At 41.7% G+C, this 26,437-nt stretch overlaps 1 protein-coding gene across 1 annotated transcript in view; it reads left to right on the top strand.

The window, feature by feature from the left end:
• LOC148519328 (lysine-specific demethylase 4C-like) overlaps positions 1–26,437 on the top strand; it is a gene marked incomplete at its 3' end in the record, with an annotated part of 174,882 nt that overhangs the window by 23,102 nt on the left and 125,343 nt on the right. Inside the window, exons 3-4 of the mRNA XM_088476617.1 lie at positions 5,077–5,252; positions 5,482–5,596. Of these exons, the coding sequence (XP_088332743.1) occupies positions 5,077–5,252; positions 5,482–5,596 (291 nt within the window). The remainder of the gene's footprint in view (positions 1–5,076; positions 5,253–5,481; positions 5,597–26,437) is intronic.

Here is a 26,437-nt window from a genome sequence, read left to right as displayed (position 1 = left end):
GTGATGTCAGTGGGAGTGATTTTGGCTCTGATAGAGCCAAAATCACTCCAGGGCTTGCGGCAGCGAGACCCTACCGCAGGGTCTCCGTCGCAAGCCTGATGGTCTTGACCATCGCGACCATCATCATGGACGCTCGCATAAGCTGTGGGTGGTCACCCACAGCTATGCGAGCGTCCAGGAGGCCGCTCCATTTTCATGGAGGAGGGCCCTGATTCAGAGTGAGCGCTCTGGTCAGAGCGTTCGGCTTTGAATCAGGCCCTCTGTTCCTGAACCTCTCATTAATTATGTCGTAATGTCCTCGGCCAAAATGTATTTTCCATAAGATGAGTTTTATTTTAAAGTCCCTTTTGAGTGCCGCCATTTCTAAATAATATATATCTAAAATTGTTTTTCTACAGCTCCACCCACAGTTCCTGAACCTATTTTTCCAGAAAAAATATCTATCTATCTTATATATTTGGACACTGACAGTTTTTGTTATTTTAGCTGATTATCAAAAAATAAAGTCAGTTGCATAATGAATATGGTTTAATTTACTTATTTTTTGATTAATGCAGCAAACCCACGGCGTGTCTGATAAAATCAATGTCCCGGGCACTGCATTCGGGCACGCAGGGGGGTTTCCGAGTACCTAGAAACACCCCCTGCCCGCCACTACATAGCAGCGCAGCTTAGCAATATATTTAAGCCGGCAGCTGTTCCTGACTGAGCTGGCTGTAGGGGGAGCTGCAGCAGTAGCGAGCAGCACCTCCCGGGCAGTTCCAAATTCCCATGGGGCACCACATTGTGGGAGAGATCGGATGATTCGGATCCTCCTCAGTGACAGTGACCGACGCTCTCTCCCAGGTGGGTGTAATGCGGGCGTTGGCTGCGGCCAGAACACGGGGACAGTAGTGGGCTTTTGCGGTGCGGACGGCGTTGAGGCAGGCATTAGGACCCGGGGGAGGTAGCAGCAAACAGAATGCAGGTTCGGGTCTGGTAGATCCAGAATACCTGCTTCTGTGTTTAATATTTAAAAAAAAAAATGGAGTGGCCCCGCCCCCCAGAAAACAACCAGCATTGGGCTTTGGAGCCCCAGTACTGGTTGTACTAAATACAGTGGACAAACGACGTAGGGGGTCCCCTGTATTAAGCACAACCAGCACCAGGCTTTTCAGAACCAGTCCTGGTCGCCAAAATACGGGGGACAAATGACGTAGGGGTCCCCCGTATTTAGCGCAACCAGCACAGGGCTCTGAGCCGGTCCTGGTTCTGGAAATACAAGGGGAAAAATGTGTAGGGTCCCACTGTATTTACCAGAACCAGCACCGGACTCCTTCTAGCAGGGGGGATGATGCCCCAGCCAGGGGAGCCCTTTCACCGGGCCCCCCAGCCACAGCTCCCCTGACCGCTAGTCAGCCCAGGCCGGGGATCCCTGGGCAGTTGGGGACCCCTCCAATAAAGTGGTCCCCCTCCTCAGGGCACCCCAGGCTGATGGCCCAGGGCTATCCCCAGACAAAATGTATTTTTTTATGTGCACCACACTTTACATAATTAACCCAGCACCCACCGCCCTGGAGAGGGGGGACACCTTTTTATTGGGGGGGGCCCAGCTCCCTAGGGATCCTCGGCCTGGGCTGACTAGCGGTCAGGGGTAATGTTGCGGCTGGGGGGCCCGGTGAAAGTGGGAGGCACATATTGAAACTGTTGTAATTCCTACACCGTTCACCCGATTTGGATGTAATTACCCTCAAATTAAATCTGAAAGTCTGCAGTTAAAGCACATCTTGTTTGTTTCATTTCAAAGCCATTGTGGTGGTGAATAGAGGCCAAAATCTGAAAATTCTGTCAATGTCCCAATATTTATGGACCTGACTATGTGTGTGTGTGTATATGTATTCTCTGCTTAATATAAGCCTCAAAGTACGCAATTATGTTGAGGTGTGTGTATATATGTATATCTATATCTAATATATATCTGTCTCTCTACGGCTCTTGACGCTATGTGGACGCACCTTGCGTATGGTGATACGCAAATGTGAATGCACGGTGTGATGCATACACGACACTTTCCCTTATTGTAACACCACTAGTATGCATAACAATTACTATCTGTATATCAAATTATAATGTAAATTACAGATATATATATATATATATATATATATGTACGTGTCTATATCTATCACAGTATAATAACCTTTATGTGAAAGCAAGTGAAAAGTACACACACACCATTTTCTGTGGTCCAACACACAAAAAGTTCATTATTGTATTGAAAGAATATATATAACATTAATATTACAAGCAATTCAGTGGTACAATATAGTTCAAGAAAGAATCAGAGTTACAATACCAGTACAACTTACATTCGCATGCGCCCCCCTGGAATCCAGAGCTCAGTCGTCACCAGATGACTGGTAGAAATACAGCTACCCCTTTCTGGATCTGTGCAGCCCACTCTTATACTGTTAAAATATGGGTGTTCCTAATGACAAGGTGTCTCCTTACATTGGTCCAGGGGTGGGATGTTTCCAGTTCACTGGGGGTCATTGGCTGATTCAAGCAGTTGGTGATGCTTAGGCTTCAGGATGCTATGATAGGAATTTCCTCTGGGGTCCCTCCAAAAAGCTAGCTCAAATCATCCATTGTTATGTGCTATTATTAAACATAAATTCGTTATTGCTAATATCTGCTTACCACTATGTGCTACAATCTATTCGCAATCACCGGAATACTGCTACCACAATTCTGCACAATATGATATTAAACAATTAATATGTGGTTCCAACCCTGAACTATATGTATTTTGTGAACTACATACACTGGGATATATATAATAATACATTGGACATGTAATATAAATGTCTAATTATACATACATGCATACATACATACATACATACATACATACTGAATTTTCTAAAAAAATAAGCTAAAAATAGAAGTTTGGTTTGGTTTGAAGAAATGTCTCAAAGAAAGTTAGTTGTGACTAATAAAACCAATCTCTCACAGCCAGAAGAATGAGCACTGTTACTGCAACTTGCTGGTATATCACTTATCACTTGCAAAGTTAAATATTTCTTTAGGAATATTTGAAAAACATCGTCGGAAATAAAACATCACCAATCGTCATTTTAGACACACTAATATAATCATATATTTCAAAGAAAGAAATACATTAATTTAGATATATATATGTGTTATATGTTTAGATATTTATTCCTGCAGATGCATTTTTCACCACTGCGTGACCATAGGGAAACCTGTTCCTTACATAATTGTTAAGCTATCTATATCACAAAACAATGGATTTGGGCATTTGTGTGCTCAGGTGTGTGTATACGATACGTATAATTAAGTTCATATCTCAGTACAGCAGACCTGTGGAGGTCATTAAACTAAACTAGTTCATTCATTGTCCAGTGAGCGTCAGCTTATTTGTACATTAAACACAGGTAATGTTAGTGCAATTTCTATTCACATTTTATGACACCATTGTTTGTTCCAACCTGGGCCAGCAAACATGATTCTGTGAAACTATGCCAGTTTAACGCATAAGATTTGGGATACAAGTCATTAGTATTTAATATATTTAATTTATATCTGACTTTGACTATATATATTACACAAACCATTGATATATCTCTGCTTTGTCGATTTATGTATTCTGATATACATACTGGAAACCTCATTTAAATGGGTACTTTAAAATATTGATGATAATTTAGAAGAAGGAGGGCCAAATTAGGGCTGAGGTATGATTTAAACCTGGAGGTTGTGCCAGAGAGGGATCTGAATGATTTACCACCGGACGCATGCCGGCAGTTCTAATCCCGACAGGTAAGTATTTTCCTAATCACTAACCCAACCCCCCCTCCCCAACCCTAACCCTCCCTTAGGGGTGCCTAACCCTAACTCCCCCTATAAGTGCCTAATCCTAACCTACCCACCGCCCCCAAGTGCCTAAACCAAAGTACCCCCCCCCCCCCGCGCGGCTGCCTGCGCCCGGCATACCTTCGATCAGGATTTCAACACCTGTCATTAGACCCTTGCCAGGATTAGACAGTCGGGATGCCGATGGTCGGCATTTAGACCATTGGCATCACGACTGCATACCGTGCCAGAGAGGGCTGTGACGTCTGAGACCATTTTGAGTGTAGTCAATAGAATTGTACAGATTTCAGCATTAAAATAAAAACATATTGTATAAATATCAGTGTTTGCATTAACGCATGTAGAGGCGTCTGTCACTTATTCCCATTTCCCAGGCGCAATCGCAGGCTTCTTGAAACTTTGAGCCTGATTTCATTATCTTGCAAAAAAGAAACTATAAATGGCAATAAAGTGTTGTTGACCAAGACTAAAAAAAAAAAAAAAAAAAAAAAGACCAGCACAGTAGTGTCTAAATTTTAGTTCAAAGCAGGAAAAAAAAGTAGTTGCATATTGAATTGAAATTGAAGTGTGCCTTGTCCAGGCTGATAGTGTAAGTAACGCTAATATGATACTAATAATGCTGGTAGTGGTACAGTATAGGTCAGGGATAGGTAACCAATACAAAGCTAATGTTGGTACAGCAGGGGTGAGGATTAGCAGCATTGTACGATAGTTATTGGAAAATACGTGACCATTAAATCATATGTTGCATTTAATTATCCCACTGTCAAATACTCTACAGTAACTAATAAGTAAGTAATGTTACATTTTTTGCATACTGATTTCACAGTCCTGGTGACTGACAACCCCTTTTGTATTTAATTCTGAAATGATGGAGGGGGTTTAGTATTGTCATTACTAACTGTGACAGGGAATTGTAGCAGCCTGGCAAAACCAAGGACTGTACATATGGAGGGGAGAGAGAATGGGAATAGCGGCAGGGATACAAATGCGACAAGATGTAGCAGGAGTGGAACAGCAGCTATGAGGTGGGTTGGGAGCTTCCAGTAAGACAGGTGTGAACAGTCTTGGTCGATGAAAGCCAAGAAAATCTTAGTTTTATATAAAGGTGTTTTTTTTTTTTTTTTCTTCTTTGTTTTAGCACACATGTTGTGTTTTTTTTTATTATTATTTTTTTCATTTTCTGTTTTTCTTTTAAAGGTCATACCACCAAAGGAATGGAAGCCCAAGAGGCATTATGATGACATAGATGACCTTGTGATTCCTGCCCCAATTCAGCAAATGGTTACAGGCCAGTCGGGTCTCTTTACTCAGTACAATATACAGAAAAAGCCATTGACTGTTAAAGAGTTCCGAAGACTGGCCAATAGTGACAAGTAAGCATATAGTATTATTATTATATTATTCTGCTTCATCTAATGGTTTGTGAAGTTGTACTTAAGGCTTATTTACATAATTCTGCTAGCAATTACATTCTTTTTACAATGTAGTCTGAAATGGATACACGAACACATGTATGGATCAATAGTGTCGCTAATACGTAAAGGCTTTATTACAGCATTAACATACAGTATTTAACTTTGCGTCCCTTATTTGTTACTTCAGATTCTGCACTCCAAGATATTTAGATTATGAAGACCTGGAACGTAAATATTGGAAGAATTTAACTTTTGTTGCTCCAATCTATGGCGCAGATGTCAATGGAAGCCTATATGATGAAGTAAGTTATATTTGCCTTACATTAGTTTGTTAATTGTCGTTACAAAAAGAAACTGACGCTATTGTGAAAAAATTTAAAGCAAATTGCTAAAAATACAGGTTGGTTTTAATGTGTTATTAGAATGCCGTTTTATATGGGGGAATACATAGGCTTTTTAAAAAATGTTTGTAGATGTTATTTTGTTGGGCAGCGCCCACTGTATGAGCTTTCTTGGGGCACTTTTTGACAATGCATTGTTGTAGACATGGTTACGGCCTACCGATGTTAAAAGCAGTGTGGCACTGTTGACTATAATAGAAGACCGTCAAAATGCCCTTTACAGATTTAAACCTAAGATACAAAGTTAAGTTTTCCAGACTTGTCAAAGCAGATTTGGTATAGTAAAAACATATAGTATATTTAGGGCCTGATTCAGCAAGGTTTGCAATTGCAAACCTGCACGCAGGCAGCTTTACAATTGCGTTCCTTGCAATAATACAAATGCAGTATGAGCTGTATGACACTCCCTGCTGCATTTGCGATCCCAGCACTGCGACTGATTGAAGGCTGGTATCACAATCGGTGGTCGATGGTGGACGGCACTGGGCTGCTGACCAGCTGAGTAAGCCTCATCTTACTCAGACTGGCCGCCTTGTGAGCCTAGCAGACTGCGTACATCCACACAGTCCCTGGGCTGGCCACTCCCGGAAAACTGAGCGGACATTGCCTCAGTTGAGGTGGGCGTGGCCACACAAACGTGCGTGTCAGCATGGTGCTGACAATGGGATTTTAATTACATGGCTCTCACCTGGTATATATTACCGTTGCTATATATTGTGTGATGTTATCTGCTATTGTTACACCTTTTCTGATGGCTTGAACATTATGTGGCAATTCTTAACCTTGACAAAGGTCTCACATGGGACTGAAACGTCGGATCTAGCCATTCATACTGGTGTTATGTAATTAAAAGGATATTTTTTTTCTTTTGTAATGAGTGCCCTCGCATTCTTTATTTTAGATAGATATCTATCTATCTCACAGGGGCTCTGCACTCACCATAATAACTAACGATAATATTAATAAACAGTGGGGTGTTGGTTCATAAATTGATCAGTGCATTAAAGCTTGCTTATTATCGTTGGTTATTATGGTGAGTGCAGAGCCCCTGTGATTTCTATATACACAATGTGGTCACGAGACTTCCGGTTCCGGCGCCAATGGGAGGAGATGCTGGCTGAATCAGCTCCGCTGTGAGCCCTGCTAATTGGAGCTACAGTGACACAAGCTGCTGAGAGCCACATCCTGGGTACCTAACCAGAGGGGAAGACACCCTAACTCATATGGAGAGATATTTCTCCACTTCAATGCCGGCAAATAAACAGCGCCAGCATGCAGACAGGAGGAAGACAGAATCCAACATGGCCACCACGCCTGATACATGCTCTAGCGTGTCTCCTACCTGTGTATCTCCTACCGATCCCCAGCAAATACATATCTCCCCTGCACTTATCCCTGAGGGTCCACTCACATATAGTGATGTGGTAAAAGCAATTCAAGGCACAATGGGCCCCATAATGGAAACTCATGCTGACAAGCTGACTCAAGCTGTTCAGGGTATTAAGACTCAAATGAAGCAGCTTTCTGACAGAATAACTACTACTGAGCAGAGATTAGGAGAAGTATTTTATCATGTGGCTGAACTCAAAACCAACTCGACCATTTTGCAAAAGTCTCATTATCAGCTCATTAATAAAATGGATGATCTTGAGAACCGGTCCAGAAGGAACAATCTGCGTATTATAGGCCTCCCAGAATCAATTAAAGGGCCGGCCCTCATGCACTTTATACAGTCCTCTCTCCCACAACTACTAAATATACAGGATATTAGTCCTGATATTATTATTGAACAAGCTGACAGACTGGGTCCAATACACGCATATCCTGACAGCAAGCCGCGAGCAGTAATATTCTGCTGCTTAAATTATTTACACAAGGAATCCATTTGGTCAGCCTCTAGACGTCAGTGTGACTTGACATGGACTGGCTCCCGGATACATATATTCCAAGATTACTCTGCCGAAGTCACACGTGCTTAAAAATTAGTTTTCTCCTCTATGTTCAAGACTCTTTAAGGCCAATCGGAAATTTGCTTTGCTATACCCCTCTCGTCTAAGAATTTTTGATGGTGACTCATTTAAAGATTTTTTGAATGTAGCAAATGCAGAGGGCTATTTGGCTGAGGAAGAGGCGTCTGCTGTTTCTGCCGCTGGTGCTACGTCTTAAGTCTTGATAGCGTCTGATTTGAATGCTTTTCTTTCTTCTTGAATAATTAAGAGGCTCCTGTTCCTCTTATGAAAAATACTGCTAAGTATTAGATATTTTGATTTAGGCATCAGATATCATTCTAACAACTTAAAGTAGATATTTTGTATTTAATGCCTATCTTTTTCCATTAAGTACGGTTCTTTCATGTTTGTGATAGGGTGTTAATTCCTCCTCTGGATATATGTAGGCTAATTAACTGTTTATATGTAAACAAGTGCCTTTGATTGCGGTGTGCTCAGTCACATCTCTCTTTCTTTTTAATATATGCTCCTCACTAAATGTTATATGTTAAATTTAGTATTACTCATTTAGGCTGGGTCTCACTAGGAGTGTCCGCCATCTTTGTGTTACCGTACAGGGACTCTAAACTATACCGGATTTCCTTATCTGCGCTATGCAACATATGCATGGCTCTTTTATGGCCTGTGCTTGTTCTTATTTCTACTCATTTCTTTTAAGTTTCTTCTATTCTTCTCCTCTTTTCCCAATGTTTCATGTCTTGTCTCCCCCTTATTGGTATATCCTCCACCTTTTGGAAAGCTTTGATAATGACTGTTCGACGCTTCCATCCGTATTTTTTTAGATCTATTTTTATTGATATGTTACTCATTCATTTATATTTTATTCATTTGATATGGCTACTTTGACTATCTGTACTTTAAATGTAGGAGGCATCAACTCTCCGGCCAAACGGAAAAAAATATTGATTTATTTGTCTAAGTTTCATTTAGATGTAGCGTTTCTTCAGGAGACGCATCTGGTACCTCCAGAGTTCCTTAAATTGAATATGCTCCAGTGGTCTGTATTGGTCTCTGCATCATATTCATCGAAAGCTAGAGGTGTTGTTATCCTAGTTAAAAAGTCTCTCTCCACTATGATTCATTCCACGGAGATAGATCCAGAGGGACGCTATATTATAGCTGATGTTACTGTAAATTCATCTCGTTATATATTATGCAATATCTATGCCCCTAACAACTACAAGATTTCTTCTTAAAAATTACAAGTCGTTTATATAAATATAATAATTCTTCAATTATGGTTTCAATATAGTTGCTGCTCTGCAGCTTGATAGATCCTCATGTCTGGGACCACGAATTTCAGCTCCGAGAGTTGGAATCCCACATATTTCCCGCCAGCTACACCTGGTTGATGTATGGAGGGCGTGCAATCCTGTAGAGCATGATTATACCTGTTTATCCGCGGCACATGGCACGCTCTCCCGTATTGATTATTTACTACTGTCTGAGATAGTTTCCTCGAGTGTTGGTATCTAATATTGAACTTGTGTCTTTCAGACCATTCTTTATGTTGGTTTAAAATGTCATCTTCTATGGCTAAAGGCCCATTTATACAGTGGCATTCTCCTACACATATATCCCACTCTTTAAAGTTTCGTACTATGTTAGAATCTGCTTGGATGAATTACAAGCATAATAATGTAGATACAGAAAGAGAGTCTCCATTATTGTTCTGGCAGGCCTCAAAGCCAGTTATACGGGGTGATATTGTGCCCATAGAGATGAAGTATTTCGCAGTACATATCTCGAGAAACAGACCGCTCTAACCACAGCATATGAACATTTTAAAACTAATCCCTCCCCGGCAACTAAGGAGACATATCTCCACCAGAAAGCGCAGTTTGATACTCTTCTGACACAGACCGAGGCTAAATACACTTTTCATTCTCATTGCCGTTTTCATAGATATGGTAACAAGCCTAGCAGAATGCTCTCCAATTTATTGAAGGGCCAACACCCCCCGTCCATTATTAAATCACTTAGATCCACAGATGGAAATAGTACTAGATCAAGAGCACAGATATCTAGTATTTTACAAAATTTCTTTGCTAATCTATACTCTGAACCGCAGATTGATACTACTGAGAAGGCGGCCTTTTGGGAGAGTATTGATCTATCACAGATGACTAATGATCATGTCTCCTCACTTCTAGCCCCTATTACTATAAAAGAAGTAACTAACGCTATTCATCACCTTAAACCAGGCAAAGCCCCCGGTCCTGTTGGGCTTACAAATGATTATTATAAAATCTTCGCTCCTAAAATCAGCGAAACCTTACAACTTATCTTTAATAAATTATCGGATCTCAAGCTGGTGTTATTCTCTCGCTCGATGCCGAAAAGGCTTTTGATTTAATTACTTTTTGGACCATCTCTTCGAAGTCCTTCATAGGTTTGGTGCTCCGGGTTGGCTTCATCTCAGTTCTCAAACGTTTGTATTGTAATTCTTCAAAAATTTTGAGTAACGGATACTTGTCCTCCATTTTTTTGTATTAATAGAGGTACACGCCAGGGATGCCCACTGTCTCCACTGTTATTTGATATTGCATTAGAACCGCTGGCTATAGCCTTGCAAAACTCTCCGATTTTCTCGGGAATACGCTTAGGTAGCTGTGAGGTGAAGTTGGCTCTATTTGCCGACGATATGTTACTATTCATCTCTGATCCCCTTGGTTCTATTCCAAATATTACTTCTATAATAAATTGCTTTGGATCTTTTGCAGGATACAAGGTTGATTTCACAAAATCAGAAATGTTTCCCCTGGGGGGAGATATTTCCTTGCTTACATCACATCCCTCCCTCTCACTCTTCCCAATATGTAAGTCTTCCCTTAAATATCTAGGAGTACAAATTCCTACTCGACTCAAATCTTTGTATGATGTTAATTTTTTACCAGTTAGTTCATCAATCAAGCAGACACTATTACACTGGATGCCCCTCCCGCTGTCATTATTAGGTAGAATAACGGTTATTAAAAGTATAGTTTTCCCTAAACTTTCTTATTTATTACAGATGCTCCCTATTGGCCTCACTAGGACAGATGTTAAGAAAGTTAATTCCCTTTTTTCTAAATATATATGGGCGGGGGGAAAAGCCTCGGATTGCTTATGCAAAGCTTAAATTACAGAAGGGTGACTGAGGATTTGGTGTCCCAGACATTGATTCTTTTAAATAGGCTGCCCTCTTTCGATACATTTCTGGTTGATGAGGAGATCTATTTTTACCAATTGGGATCTAGAAGAGGCTTTGTTCCTCCCTTTTTCGCCTAGTGCACGTCTACATACCCCGACACACTTATTACCTGCTAATTTATTAACTAATGTCTTATTTACAGATGTATATAAAGCTTGGCACTCCATTAACAAAAAACTATGTAGAAATCCCGCCACCTCTCCATATAACACTTTTTGGGGAAATCCTTGTTTTTCACCGGGTTTAGAGAATAAAGCATTCCTCTCATGGAAATCTGTAGGAATTGCCGCCATAAGAGACATATTCGATCCTGGAGGTATAATTCATACATTTTCTTATTTAAAAGACACATCACTTACAGCATAATCATTTTTTTATGTATCTACAGGCTAGACACTTTGCACAAAATCAACCCCCAGCCCTGTTGGATGGTCAAGATGTAGATCATATAGTTACTTTAATTATTTTTTTACATAATAACATTTTTAGAATCAAATTTTTATATCCAGAGCTTATAGCCCCACAAAAAGTTGCTCTCTGGCAACGGTCATATCTGAAATGGTCAAACCATATTACCTCTCTGGAACCTCCGGAGAATTGGCTAAATCACTGCTCTACTTCATTGAAGTATTTACAATGTGCTGCCCTGCAGGAGGTACACTTGAAAATGCTACACAGAGCGTATATATCTCAATCACAGAGAAAACATATATGGTACCCAACGAGTCTGGTAGATGTTTGAAATGTCAAGCCTCAGATGCATAGTTTTTTCATTATTTTTGGCAATGTGGCAAAATAAAAAAATTTGGGACAAAACCATCAACTTTATAAATACTATTTTTTCCTTAAAATTAACTAAAAATCCTGCTTCATGCCTCCTACTTTTTTGTAATCTTGACACTAGAGGCAAATCTATTATACCCCTACTTACAGTTATTCTCACCATAGCTAAGAAACTTATATTAAATCAATGGACCTCCAGGTCTCCCCCCTACAGTAACTGGTATCATAATTATGCTTTTACAAATTTTGTTCTTTGAGCGACAAGCCACTCTACCAGATATAGAGAAAGGTATTACTGTATTACTTGTTTTTATAAGAAGTGGGTTTCTTATATTGGTCAAGTAGATGCTGAAACCCAGCAACATATTCAAAAAATCTTTGAATCCACTAACTGGTTTTTATTGCGTCAGTTGGAGACTAATGTCTGACTATTTGAAGATACGGAATGCCCTGTGTGGCCTGTTTCATAAAGCCTCATGTTTTATTGCAAAAATCGTACAGTCTTGTCTACCCTTGGTATTGGATCACCTTATCATCTTCGTGTTATGCCTCTCCCCCCCCCCCCCCCCCCCCCTCTTTCTCTTTTTTCTTCTCACTCTTTATTCTTTAATTTGGTTCCATACAGAACAAAAATAACAAAATGACTAAGGTTATTGTTAATTTTTTATTATATGAATGTTCTTTAAGGTATCACACTACAACAGGATCTTTCTGATAGAACATATATTAAGTTACCATACAAATGGCTTTCTCATTGAAGAGTTCTTCCTGCGTACGGATTGCGAAAAGTAAACATTTTATGCCGATATTTTCACAATATGTTATGTGATGATACTTATAAAACGTTTTGTAAACTTTAATAAATAGTTGTGTTTTTTTTGTTTTTTTAAACACAATGTGGTCACATACCATGTTGCACCCCAAATCTAGGAATGGTGAGTGCCGTGGATTAGTGATAGAGATAGATAGATAGATAGATTTATTAATATTATATATTTAGTTTTATTATTTCAGCCATGTCTGCTAAGGAAATCGTATGCTGCGCTGCAGGGGTTGGTAAGGAGGATTTATCGCAGGATGGGCTGTGTGTGAGGTGTTATCAGTTGCCCTGTCCCTCCAACCCCCCCAAATATGGGACAGGACCCTCCTTGGGCAGTGTTTTCTCAGGTGCTGGCCTTCATCGCGGATCGCCTGGCAGCCCCGGCCGTTCTCCCTCATATGGTGTTACCCTAAACAGCCATCCTCCCCTCTCAGGGTATTCCGCAGTTATTGCAGTCTACTCCTGGGCCTCAGACTGTTACTCCCTATCAGGGGTTACCGCTCTATATCCAGTCTCCTCCGGTGTCTCAACAGTTCGTTCTTCCCTTCCAGGGACTTCCGCAAGCTGGTCAGCCACCTTGGGTTGATGTGTTCTCTAGTTCAGTCCAGAGTTTAGCGGCCTCATCTTCGGCCTTTTAGACCATGCTACGGAGTGAAAAGCCTCAGAAGGTGTCTAAACGCCAGGTTAAGTCATCCCAGTCTACGCAACTGTCAGATATGGACGCGTCGTCGGATGATGGGGAAATGCCTGAGCGATCTGATTCGGATTCCTTTGTCTGGGAGGTGGAACCTAAATCTTCTATTAATGTGTCAGCATTGGTAAGGGCGGTTCGATCCATTCTTGACACATAGGATGATGTCCTGGCCTCTAAGTCCAAATACCCGAATTTCAAACAGGCAAAAGTGACTTCAGCAGTTTTTCCTCTCTTTGACCAGCTGACAGACCACATGGCGGAGGCCTGGCAATCGCCTAGTAAGAGGTTTCAGCCGCAAAAACGTTTAGCTTCTAGTTATCGGTTTCTTGCAGGTCTTTGCAAAAAGTGTGAATCTCCACCTGCGGTAGATTCTCACTTTATTATTTTAATCAAGTGTACTACACTGCCTATGCATTCCATTTCCTTCCTAAAAGATTCCACGGACAGGAAGGTGGAGACTTGATAGAGATCAATCTGTTCTCTATCGGGCTGTAGCCTGTCCGTCCATGGTTATCTCTTGGGGAGAGCTTGGCCTATGTGCTGGAGGATACTTTCCCTGAGGAGGCTCCTGAGGCTCGGAGAGCTTTAGTGGGACAGATGAGAGATGCTGCCCCCTATATTGGTGAGGCGGCTTTGCATGCCAGTCTACTGACCTCCAGAGTCTCGGCCGCAGCTGTGTCTGCCCGCCGCTCTTTGTGGTTCCGTTCTTGGAGGGCAGGTTGCTGATTCCAAAAAGAGCCTGGAGGCCTTGCCCTTCAATGGGGAGATATTGTTTGACCCAGACCTGGACACCCTGGCGAAGTCTAAGTCAGCTTTTCTGCCATTGGCAGCTGCGCCTTCAAAGGCTAAGACCTCTGCATTTTGGTCCTTTTTGTTCTCAGGGGAAGTCCAAAGGTCAGTCCTTCCCTAGGCAATCGGCAGCCACGTTAACCCCCTAAACCTAAGAAACAAGCTTGGAGCGCTAGACACTCTTCTTCCAAGCCGGAGGATAAACCCTCAGCCTGATGGGAAGGGCCTCCCTCTGGGGGATCCCAGAGTGGGAGGCTGACTTCTTCAATTCACCCAGTGCTGGTGCAATACAACCACGGATGCTTGGGTACGAGAAGTGCTCTCTCAGGGGTACGTCCTCTCCTTTCGTCACAGACCTCCCCGCCAGTTTTTCTGCATGAGTCCTCCTCTGGATGAAACAAAGGCCTTGCAGATTCAGGGAGCCATAGTGTCCTTGCTGAAAGCAGGCGTCATTGTTCCATTTCTGCCTTCTCAGCGTGGGACGGGTTACCACTCTACTCTGTTTCTGGTTCAGAAACCCAATGGGTCTCATCGGCCTATCCTCAATCTAAAGTCTCTGAACAAGTTCCTCAGAGTGCCCAAATTCAGGATAGAAACTTTGCGTTCCATCATTCTGGCTATGGAACCTGGGAACTACATGGTCTCCCTGGACATCCAGGACGCCTACCTTCATGTTCCCATAGTGCCTTCACACCAGCAGTATCTACGGTTTGGTATACGGCATCAACACTTCAAGTTTTAGGCACTGCCCTTTGGCCTCTCCATGGGTATTCACCAAAATTATGACTGTCATGGCTGCCCATCTGCGAAGCCATGGTATATGGCTTCTGCCGTATCTCGACTACCTCCTATTGCTGGCGGGCTCTCCGGAAGTACTTCTACAACATCTACACCTGACGATTGCTTGTCTGCAAGTGCACGGGTGGCTGATAAATTGGAAAAGTCCTTCCTAATTCCCTCACAGAGGATGGTTCATTTGGGAGCCCTTCTGGATTCTCATCAGAAGAGGATCTTTCTAACCCCAGAAAAGAATCTCCTCTCTACAACTGCAGGTGTGCAGTTGCCTGAACAGTTGCCGGGTGTCGGTTCACTCTGCAATGTGGGTTCTAGGGTCCATGATGTCCGGGTTCTAGGGTCCATGGTGTTCGCATTCGACATGGTGATTCTTTCTTTCCAAATGGAACAGGTTACCACACCGGATCAAGACTTAGATGCTGGTGTTGTCTTCGGAGGAGCGCCTGTCTGTCTTGGTGGCTTCAGACATCTCATCTCACTGGGGGTCGACCCTTTTGGATCCCGGACTGGGTTCTTCTGACAACAGATTCCAATCTCCAGGGTCGGGGTACAGTGACAGGTCCACTTTCACTTCAGGGTCTTTGGACAGCGGAAGAAGCATTTCTCCTGATCAACATTCTGGAACTTCGGGCCGTGTACAGGGCCTTCTAGTTGTCAAGTCACGTTCTTCAAGGAAAAGCTGTGCAGGTTCAGTCCGACAACACCACCATGGTGGCGTACATCAACTATCAGGGGGGCATTCGCATTTGAGCAGTGAAGACAGAGGTGTCACACATCCTGTCTTGGGCGGAGTGCCACCTTCCAGCCATCTCGGCAGTGTTCATTCCAGGAGTCCTCACTTTGGAGGTGGACTACCTCAGCCATCTCGCCGTGCATCCCGGGGAATGGTCTCTTCACCAAGAGGTGTTTCAACTCCTTGTGGACAAATGGGGCTTGCCAGAGGTGGGCATCATGGCCTCCCATCACAATCACAAGTTGCCAGTGTACGGGTCCAGAACAAGAGATGTCGAAGCAAGCTTGGTGGATGCTCTGTTGGTGAGGCGGACATTCCAGTTTGCGTATCTATTCCCTCCAATATCCCTGCTTCCTCGAGTTCTTCGGAAATTCAAGCATTAACAGCAGCACTATTCTGCTGGTGGCTACGGCTTGGCCCAGACGTCCTTGGTACTCAGATCTTTGGAGTCCCTCCATCGACACACTGTTCCTGCTGCCTCTACGTCCGGACCTGTTGTCTCAGGGTCCCCTGCCTTTACCCGGATCTGGGTCATCTGTCTTTGATGGCGTGGCTTTTGAGACATCCATCTTAAGGTCTAAGGGCTTCTCTAGCTCTGTCATCAGCAATGATGCTGCAGGCACGCAAGCCTGCCTCAGCCAGGATCTACCACAGAGTTTGGCATACCTATTTTCAGTGGTGTGGCACGAGAAATTACAATCCTCAAGTGGTTCGTATTTCTAGGATTTTGCTGTTCCTTCAGTCTGGTTTGGACCTCTGCCTATGCCTGGCCTCCTCCTTATAAAAGTCCATGTTTCTGCACTATCTGTGTGGTTCCAGCAAAGGGTAGCTCTGCTACTGGATATCCGCACCTTTTCCAAGGTGCTCTCAGGATTCAGCCTCCCTTATTTCCCCCAGAGGCTCCTTGGGATTTGGCGGTGGTTCTTTGGGCCCTCCAGGGTCCTCCATTTGAACCAGAGTCGGTTCAACTCAAGTGGTTGACTAGTCAGACTCTCTTTCTCCTGGCGATTGCTTCGGCATCAGAATTGGGGGCGCTTTCCTGACGTCCTTCCTTTCTGATATTTCACGAGGATAAGGTGGTGCTTCGCACTCCATCCAGGTTTTCTACGCAAAGTGGTTTCTAATTTCCACATTAATCAGGAGATTGTTGTACCGGCCTTTCGATCACCAGACCTCTCGGCTGGTGAGGCCTCCTTGGATGTTGTCCGTGCTCTCAAAATCAATGTGGACCGGACCACTTCCCTTAGGAAATCAGATTCCTTATTCGTGCTCTTTGGATTTCACAAGAGGGGATGGCCGGCTAATAAACAAACTTTAGCTAGATGGCTTCGTTTGGGTATTTCTGAGGCTTATACACAGATAGGCTAGCCTTTTCCAGCCTCTGTTAAGGCTCATTCTACTCAGTCTGTGGGCAGCTCGCTATGGCACCTCGGCTGTTCAGCTGTGTAAGGTGGCCACGTGGTCTTCCATCCAGTCCTTTCTGAGGTTCTATGCTTTTGACACCTTCGCCTCTCAGGATTCTTCCTTTGGGTGCCGGATTCGCCTCTCAGCACAGGAGCATACCCACCCCTAATTGGACTGCTTTGGGACATCCCCAAGGTCAACGCTGTGGACTCCGTATGGACCCTGAAGAAGAAAATGGGTTATACTGTATGGTAAGAACTTACCATTATCTCTCTCTTCGAAGTCCACAGGGCACCCGCCCTGACGCACCTGGCTTCATTCCTTCTCTCTGTGGTTCCTCCTCCGGCCTTGGCTATTTACCAACTGAGGTGCCTGTGGCTCGGGAGCGGGCTATAGAGGAGGATGGACCCAGTGCATCCTGGGAGCTAAAGCTTTTAACTGCGTGGTGCCCGTAGTTCCAGATCCAGCTATACCCCAAGGTCAACCCTGTGGACCCTATGAACTTCGAAGAAAGAGATAACAAGGGTAAGTTCTTATCATATCTCTCATTTTTAATGACATTCATAGGGTTTTACATGGCTGACCCAGGATCAGTGTGAACAGGGCCAACCCGGGAATAACCCTGGTCGAAGGTGCAGTGTGAAAGTGGTCTGACCCGGGTCGCAGCTGAGTTGGACCAGTGTTCAAAATCCAGATCAGAGCCGAGTTTGCCATGTGAAAGGGGTAAAATGGCTGGGCTTTAATACACATTTTGATGAATAGATAGAGAAGTGATGTGTTTGTTTTTGTTCATATACAAATGATATTGGTTGGAAAACTCATCTATTCTTCCATATAACCGTATAATACACAAGCTTTATGAAACACTGTTTTGAACAACTTTTGTTTTCTCCCCATCTTTTTTTTTTTTTTTTTTTAACCACGACCTATGCAAATATTAATACTACACAATACATGACCAGAGGGGGAGGGGACAAACACAATGAATGGCAGACCAGAACCTCATGGATGGAGAAAATAGGTGTGTGGAAATTGAAAGTTCATTTGGAAGGTGGCAGAATGTAAGGGCAATACTATAAAGAGAAAAAGAGAGAGCTTGGGGTTGTATTGGAAGGGCGCACAGAGAGTATCAGATATTCTTAAATTTTAACTTTTAATTCAATTTAGATTATAAAATGGTCCCAATTTTTGGGAAGGTACAGTGAAATATAGAGGTTAAAATTAGACATAGATACACACATAATGTCTCTTTGAACATATTTTGTAAGTATATTAAAAAGCAAGGTCCACTGATTGGTCTTGATTAATATTGCCCTGTAACACAATAAATCACAAATGAAGGCGGTATATATAGAAATCTAACTTGATACTACGATATAGGTAGGATAATTGTCACCTAAAATAATTGATGCAATTCGCCTGATATTAGCTTATGTTTCCTATCTATATTTACAAGAAAGAATGCATTTATCTACATCCACTAATTCTAAGTGAATATGTAAGACTTTTATATTGGATATATGGATGTTACTGACATGTGATACACTCAAAAGGATCGTTAATAAATTTGTTGCAACGGTAGTGTTATATTCACTACTCATATCGGCAGTCTCTAATTGTTCCTGTTAGGGTTGGCATCTAAAGTAGTGCACAGTAAACTGAATAGTGACACCAAAATAATAGATTATAGTGTTAATTTAAGTGTATTTGAAAAGCTCAGCTTTTACACTGGGGTCCAGGTGACTTTAGCCATGCCACTGTGTACAGTGGTTTTTTTTTTTTTTTTAAGGTTTGCATAGCAAACTACATGAGGGTGAAATGTAATAGGGTCCAATTTTTTTTTTGTGAGAGTGTGAATTTGCATTGTCTCACTGCAAGTATGATCAGAGTGTGTTCCAAAACTCGTAGTATGTAATAGCCTGCGAGTTGGAAGGTGTCAGTTGATCTGAAATGCGAGTTTTGTGCTATTGTTACTGTGGTAAAACTCGCATATTGTAGTGCGAATTTCATTACAAGGTGCGAGTTAGCAAATGTAACCATAGGCAGCAGTGTGTTTAGCAGAAGCCTGCACAGATCATTGACATGTGTAGACTATGCGTTAAAAGGTAATGAAAGTGTGAAAAAAAAGTGAGGTCCCCCTCCCCCAAGGCTGGCAACAAAAATATTAGGACCCGGTACACTGATGTCTCTGGAGGCCCCACTTACCCAACAACACCACTGGCCCAGCATCCACACATTCCTCCCCTGCATGCGTGATATGTGATGCATGATAACGTTGATTGAAAGCTATGCCAGCATTTAAATAAAGTAAAAATAAACTATGGTTTACCACACTATCTCTGTCACTGGTGATGCAGTCTGTAGTTCATGTGGGGATCCGTTCAAAATCCTGACAGACGGGATGCCCGAGCTTAGAATGCCGGTGCCAGGATCTTGACACCACATGGAGGGGGAGTCAGCTGCAGAGGAGATAGGCCAGGAGATTCCGAGGATCAAATTGGAAGCTGCAAGTGAGAATAATTAGAGACAGAAAATTGACAGGTGCCACCAAACAGAGGTCCCTGCCCTCTGTTGCCCTGTTCCATGGCATATTTCGCACAACCCTAGTTACGGCCCTGCCCCTCATCATTCTCTTTAGCCAAAAAGTCCCCCATCACCACCTTCAGCCCTCATCACCATCCTCAGCCCTCCTTGCCATCCTTGGCCCAAAAGCCCCTCACCACCTTCCTAAGCCTCAGAACCCCCATCACCATCCTTAGCCCCTCCAGCCCCATCACCATTCTCTGTGACAGCCCCCTTCAATTTCCTCAGCTCCCAACCCCTCACCATCGCAGCCTGCCGAGTCAGCACGGGTCGGGGCGACGTGACGTCAATTTGCCGACTGCAAGGTCACAACCGGCCCAGGCTGCGTCTTAGCCATCTGGAAGAGTTCAGTGCTGTCAGGGCCAAACTACAAGGGAGTTCGCACCCACTATGGGGCGGCGCCCCTGTGTGGCCACTCAGTCTAGTTGTGAACCTCGAGGTCCTTATTCCTCCACTATTGGCGGGCCTGTCCCCCACCTTCACCCAAGCTTGTCCTGGTTGTGAAAATATGGGGGGAAAAAAGTACAGGTCCCTCGTATTTTCATCAACCAGCACCAGTCAAGTGTTTTCAGCTGCTGTGGCATTACACCTCTGCTAGTTTGAGCCCGGTGCTGGTTGTAAATACATATAATACGGGGGACCCCCTACTCATTTTAACCCCCGTATTTCCACTGCCAGGACTGGCTCACAAAGCCGATGCTGGTTTTGATTTTGGGGGGGCATGTTTTTTTTGATGCAAGTTTGTAACTCGCACCTTTGAAAGACTCGCACAATATTACATTTTGCCCCATAAGTTCATAGTACACCACAACGTAAAGGCCCAAACATATATTCTGTGTAATTATCCTGATTTCAGAAGCATTGTGTTAATTTTTTTTTGTTTTGTTTTTTGTCTTTTTTTTTTTTACACCATTAACCAATAAAACACCATGCAGTTAATGTTTGCTTCAGGTCCACAGAAAGTTCATGGTGGCGGTTAGTGCTAGGAGAATGTCGGGAAGCGCATCTCCAAATCCTGGTTTAATGAGGTCTAGACTGTCAGTGTCTGGGACAAGGTGAGCATGTTGTTTTCCTCTCTAAAGAGCCATTGGCTTTCTAGGGAGGGGCAATTTTACACTTGGATCTTGTTTGTATAAAGTGCATATTCATTTTTTTTTCCAGACTCCATAGCAACTGTAAATTATGGGAGACAGAAAAAAAGTTTTCACACCCTGGAAAGTATCAAGCGTGACCAGGGGTGCCAAGATGGGCTGTGGTGGGTGCTGATTATCTGGGGCCCAGGCTATGGAAATGAAAGAAGCCCAACCCCCCCACTCCCACGGCAGTGCTTACAAAATACTTAGTGAATATTTTTCTGAGTGGTTGTTGCTTAGCCATGCCTCCTCTCTAGCAACAAGGCCAACCAGGTGTCTCGGCAGCCCTAATTGTGACTGCTTCAACTCTTTGCATTTTTCCTGTCTCTTTAGATGAGCATTGCAGAGACTGAGCAGGTGGAGTTCTGTTTGAAGCAAAAACCTACCTAGGACACAGAATCCAGGTGGCCTTTGTGTTGCTTCCATGGCTGTTTCCACCAAGACTATTGGTTGTTCCCAGGGACTATTCTCTATTACCAAGAGGTAGTAGATATGGGATGTGGGTGTTTTTAAGTGTTGAAAAGCCCACCCTGCTGTTTTTCGGCATAGAACATAACCAGTGGAGCTGACATTAGAAGGACAAGTCAGTGTGCAAAAGTGAGAAGCAGGTCACACGTTGAGCCTGCTGGTTTGGGTATTGCTGCAGCCTGCAGAATAGAACTAATCCAGTCCCCAAGAAGACACATCTTCTAGGTAAGCCCATTCTAACAATGTTTGCTTTAGGTAAGGTTAGATAGGTAAGGTAATGATAAGGACAGGAAGCAGCTGGAGAGAGGACCCACTAATTTTTGAAGATTAAACAGTATCTTTCAGTTTCAATTGACTAACAAAAATTGCGACTTTAGTCCCAAAGTACATCAACAACTTCTATATCAAGTGCAATTATCATTAAAATTGCACACATTTGTGGGCACTCTTATGTCACACTGCAGCTTTAATATTACAGAAGAGCCACCCTGCTCCAAAATTAAAGATATTTATCATACAGCATAACTATATATTTTGTTTCTGGCTAGGTTTTCTAGTAGTCCGAAAATGCGATTAGTTAAAATGTTTTTAGAAACTAGATACAATTACCATATTTGCTCCACAATACTGTAAAAAAAAAAAAAAATCTGTCACATGCACTCATTTATTTTGTTTAATATATAGTCTCTTTTTTTTCAATTCATCAGTAGTTGCAATCTGATGTTTTGCATCGTGTCTCCTCAGTTGAACTATATCTTCAGCCAGATTCATTAGTCTCGTATGAATAAATGTTTGGATAGTATTTTTTTTTTCTTTCTTTTTTGTTTTTACATTCAATTTTATTAATGAGAGAATATTAAAAAACCCAGCTGCTTTAAACCGATTAGCTTCCTGCATTACATGTAGCCTGCGATCAGGTAGCTTATAACTTGTCTGCTCCCCTTATAAAATGTGGCTTTTGCTTTCTAATATGCCTTGTTTTGTGTTTTCTAAACTTTATAGGTCCACTTGCAGATACTGACTTTTATATGCAGTCTTATGAATTCCGTTGGATATAGAGTTCAAATAAATGATTATGCTTTGTATTAAATGTGTTTTATTGAATTTTCAATATAAGTGACAAGTACATAAACACGACTAAGACAAGTGAGAAGATTTTTTGGAAGAAATTCCGCTAGTCATTTTGTCTCAAAATAGAAATTGTACAACCTTGAATACAAATTATTTATTACATAAAGACATCAGATCTGTATAGTTTGCTTATAATAATAGATCTTTGAAATACTATACTAATGTAATAATAAATCACATCAATCAAATGTGAAACATACATTCTTTCATCGATAAAGAGAAAAAAAAATGTAAAGATAAAGACAATTTAACATAAACTAAATTAAGTAAAACCACCAGACAAGATAGGAGGGGAACTACAATAGGAAGGAATGGGGGGGGGGAGCATAAACATTAACCAACTTAAGTAGTCTCCAGTATATGTTCAACAATTAGTGAAATAGAATTACTGAATGTTTCTTAGAAGGATCCAATTAGTATCGTTAAAAAGACCTAATATACGATTTTGAGACAAGGAATCTAATGATTCTATATGCCCCCCATTTCTTGTAGAATCTTAAAACTCCTCGTTCCACTTCTGGTATTGTTGCTTGTCTCTCAAAATAAAGCATTTTTAATAACACTTCTGCAGAATCGCCTTCCTTGCGATGGTAACTATGATTGTTAGAATAGGCAATACATGTGTAAGTGAATGCGAGGCCTCCCAATTTAGGAAATCTATGCATAAAAGTGCTAAAGGATCTAGAAATATATGAATTCCAAAGGTTCAATTTATAAAGTTGATAATTTTGTGCCAAAAACGCTTAACTTTTGAACATGGAAAAGTGCATTTTGGACATTGGCCAGATTCCCCTATAACCATATGCATGCGTTGGCCTTGGAAAATATAAGCCCTATGGATGGTACGAGAATGCACTTCTTGGATATTGGCAGAAGGAAGATATTGTAAGGGAAGTTCCATTGAGGTCAATAGTTCTGCTGAAGTGAAGTCCACAGGAAAATCATGTCCATTTAACATTTTCCATAATTTGGTTTTATCAATAGACAACATCCCAATAGAGGTATTTGGATTTCTAAGAAATAGTTGATACGAAAGACAATACCATTTGCAGTACATCATCATTATCTAATATACGGATAGGAGTGGTAAAAGAGTTTATATAATGTCTTACTTTCAAGAACATATAAAAATGTCAAAGGTTGTTTTTAACATTTGAAAGGAGACAAGCTCTCCTCCTGGGTCAAATACATCTTTAATTGCAATAATACCCTTGGATTTCAATATTTTAAATTGGGCATTTTCAAGCACTGGAAAAAAACAAGGATTACCACATAAGGGGATGTATTTAGAGGCTGTGTGATTCCCAGCAGCAAGTTTATTCATTTTTATCCTAGAAAGATAGGTGTCTTTAATAAGAGGGTTATGTTTTAACGCTGTAGGGAAGAGATTGCGGGGAGTATGTAAAAGGGCCCCAAGTGAGAGTGGAGAAACCATGGCTGCTTCAATGTGTAGATTAGTATAAATCGGTTTAGTATCCAGTCAGAAATGTATCTAAAGAATATAGCATACATAAATAATTTAATATTAGGAATGGCTAATCCTCCTTCACTTCTCTTCAAATACAATTTGGACATCGAAATTCTGTTTTTTTTTCTCAGACCACAAAAATTTTGAGAATATTTTTGAACAAAAAACCAAATCCGAGGTAGCGAGGCTTAAAGGTATCATCTGTATAATATATGACAATTTAGGAAAAATGTTTTTTTATAACTGCGGCATGACCCAGCAAAGGACAAGGGTAAGGAGGCCCAATTTTCAAGTTGTTTGGGCGATTTTCTTTAATGCGGGGGTGAAATTGGTTTTGTATAGGTCAGACAATTAGTGGGGATATGTGTTCCCAAATATTACATAGGGGATGATAGGAATTTAAACTGATCAAACTTTTCCCAGATGATTGCGGAACAGGCACTCTACCCAAAGGTAAGATTTCAGATTTATCTGAATTTATTTTATTGCCTGCAAAAGCTTCAAATAGTGAAATAGAATGAAAGAGATTAGGGATTGAATAGGGAGAGGGTCTATCGAGTCCTACCTATCTATACACTCTAAAATTGTCGCTGTTTAGTGTTACGAGTTGCACAAGAAATAATTGCTTTCAGACTTTGATTGTGGTTCCAAAGCACAAAAAGTTGTTATTATTCACCATATAAACAGATAAGTTACACGCTGTGATCTAAATACAATTAGCGCTAACAAATTCTACAAACACAAGATACAGTCGTTACATACTCACGCGCTCTGGATCCAGATCCCGGCATCAAATATGAAACTTCCGTCAACAGCAAAGCATGAAGACTAGCATCTAGTTTGAGAGCCTGCATATATACTCTTACAGAGATAGGCAATACAATAGAACAGTTTGGCATGATTCCATTGGTTCTTCTGTTACAGTACAGTTCATAGGTCAATTCGTATGGTCACATTTCAGTCTCCAACAGCTCTTTGTGTCCATTTTCCTGCTGCATAATGAATTAGACTGGCTGCATTACAGGATACATTTTAATGCCTAACTCTCTATGATCCATAACTTGCAGACACATGTTGCGATTTATTCCCTGATGGAACCGGAAATCTGCAAAGACACAGTGGCTTAGAATAACACCAAAAACTGCTTATCATTCACTAAACCCTTAGATATCAAATAACATGTATTTCACAAGATTACTGGTAATGAATAAAACCTTAAATATTAACCTTAATGCTAGGGAACCTTTTTTTTATGTAAGTGTGCAGTGTCTAAGTATTGGGGTATTAAGAAAAGATGCTAGTTAGCGTTGTGCGACTACGTGTTTTGCAGGGTTGATCATATGTGTTTTAGGAACTGTCTGTATTTATATAATGAGGACTTTTAACATCTTTCTAGTGCGTGGGAATCGCACGACTCTAAATAGTAGCAACGCCGCATGTACTTATAATGTGTGAGATTCGCTAAAACGGTGCTGGGGCGGCCAGTCACAAAATAGCGTCTTGCGGCCCTTCGCAAAATGGCGTAGTGCAGATTTAAATTTAAACAGATTTGGTCTCAGCCAATTATCCAGTTTCGACAGTCCACCCTTTGATAGCAAACAACATGCTATCACACTCTGATTTTACAATTAATTTAATGTAGGCTTACATTATGACATATTATTTAATGCTATATTATGGGATGGCACAAGGTAGTTGTTAAACAATCAATGTGTCTCTAGGGAGGGACATAAAACTACCCTTATACGCGCACCGCAGATCTTGGGAGATCATGGGAAAGATGTTGGGATGCACCAATCCTATAAAAGAAGTCTTGAAGGGGATAGTGACTTACATTATTTAAGATGTTTTTAAAATTACATTTTAACAACACATTTCATGCATGTCTAAATCTTATACATCATCTGATGGTACTTTCTAGTTCAGGGTTGTAATGCAGTCCTACATTTACCTCAGTATTCACATTGTTACTTCTAGCCACCATCAAAATTTCATTCTTTCGGTTTACCTTATCTTTACATTTTCCATATTTCAACACAGTAGGAATACACCTGACACACAAGGCCAATTACTATGATGACAACCAATATGAGGATCAGGAGTTTACCTATACTAGCAACCATTTCTTGGACCCACTCTCCTAGACCGGAGAACCATTTCACTGGGTTCAACCATGAAACCCATTCCTCTATATTCTCCTTTACTTCAGCCACTGAAGCATTATGGTTCTTCCGAAATTCCCATTTCAACTGCAGAATTTCGTCCATCTTCTGGTCTATCACCTCCTTGGGATCACTATAGTGTTGTAATATATGTGCAACACTTTACACCAAATTGAGTGGCCAAAGTTACGCAATACCCTCCAGCTTTTAAATAATTTAACACTAGTCTTTGTTGCGAGTTCTTTCTTGTAAGCTTGCAACTCCCTAGAGTTTGGTGTGCCTGCTGCTCTCATAAAATTTCTCAGATGCCATAGAGCCCCGAAATCATGTACAACCCCGAAGGCGTACTTAGAGTCAGTGTAGATATTAGCAGATTTACCTTCTGCTAATTCACACGCTCTCCTTAATGCCACCAGCTCCGCCACTTGGGCTGAATGAGGTGGACCTAAAAGTTTGGCCTCTGATATCTTTGTCATTTATCACAGCATAACCTGTACATAACTCTCCAGTGTCAGTTTTTTATGGCAACTCCCATCCATGTAAAATGTCACATCTACATTTTCTAAAGGTGTATCCC

The sequence above is a fragment of the Taudactylus pleione genome, unplaced genomic scaffold, assembly GCF_031769625.1.
Source record: "Taudactylus pleione unplaced genomic scaffold, aTauple2 ptg000190l, whole genome shotgun sequence".
NCBI lineage: Eukaryota > Metazoa > Chordata > Amphibia > Anura > Myobatrachidae > Taudactylus > Taudactylus pleione.
This window is presented reverse-complemented; position numbering and strand designations above follow the sequence as displayed.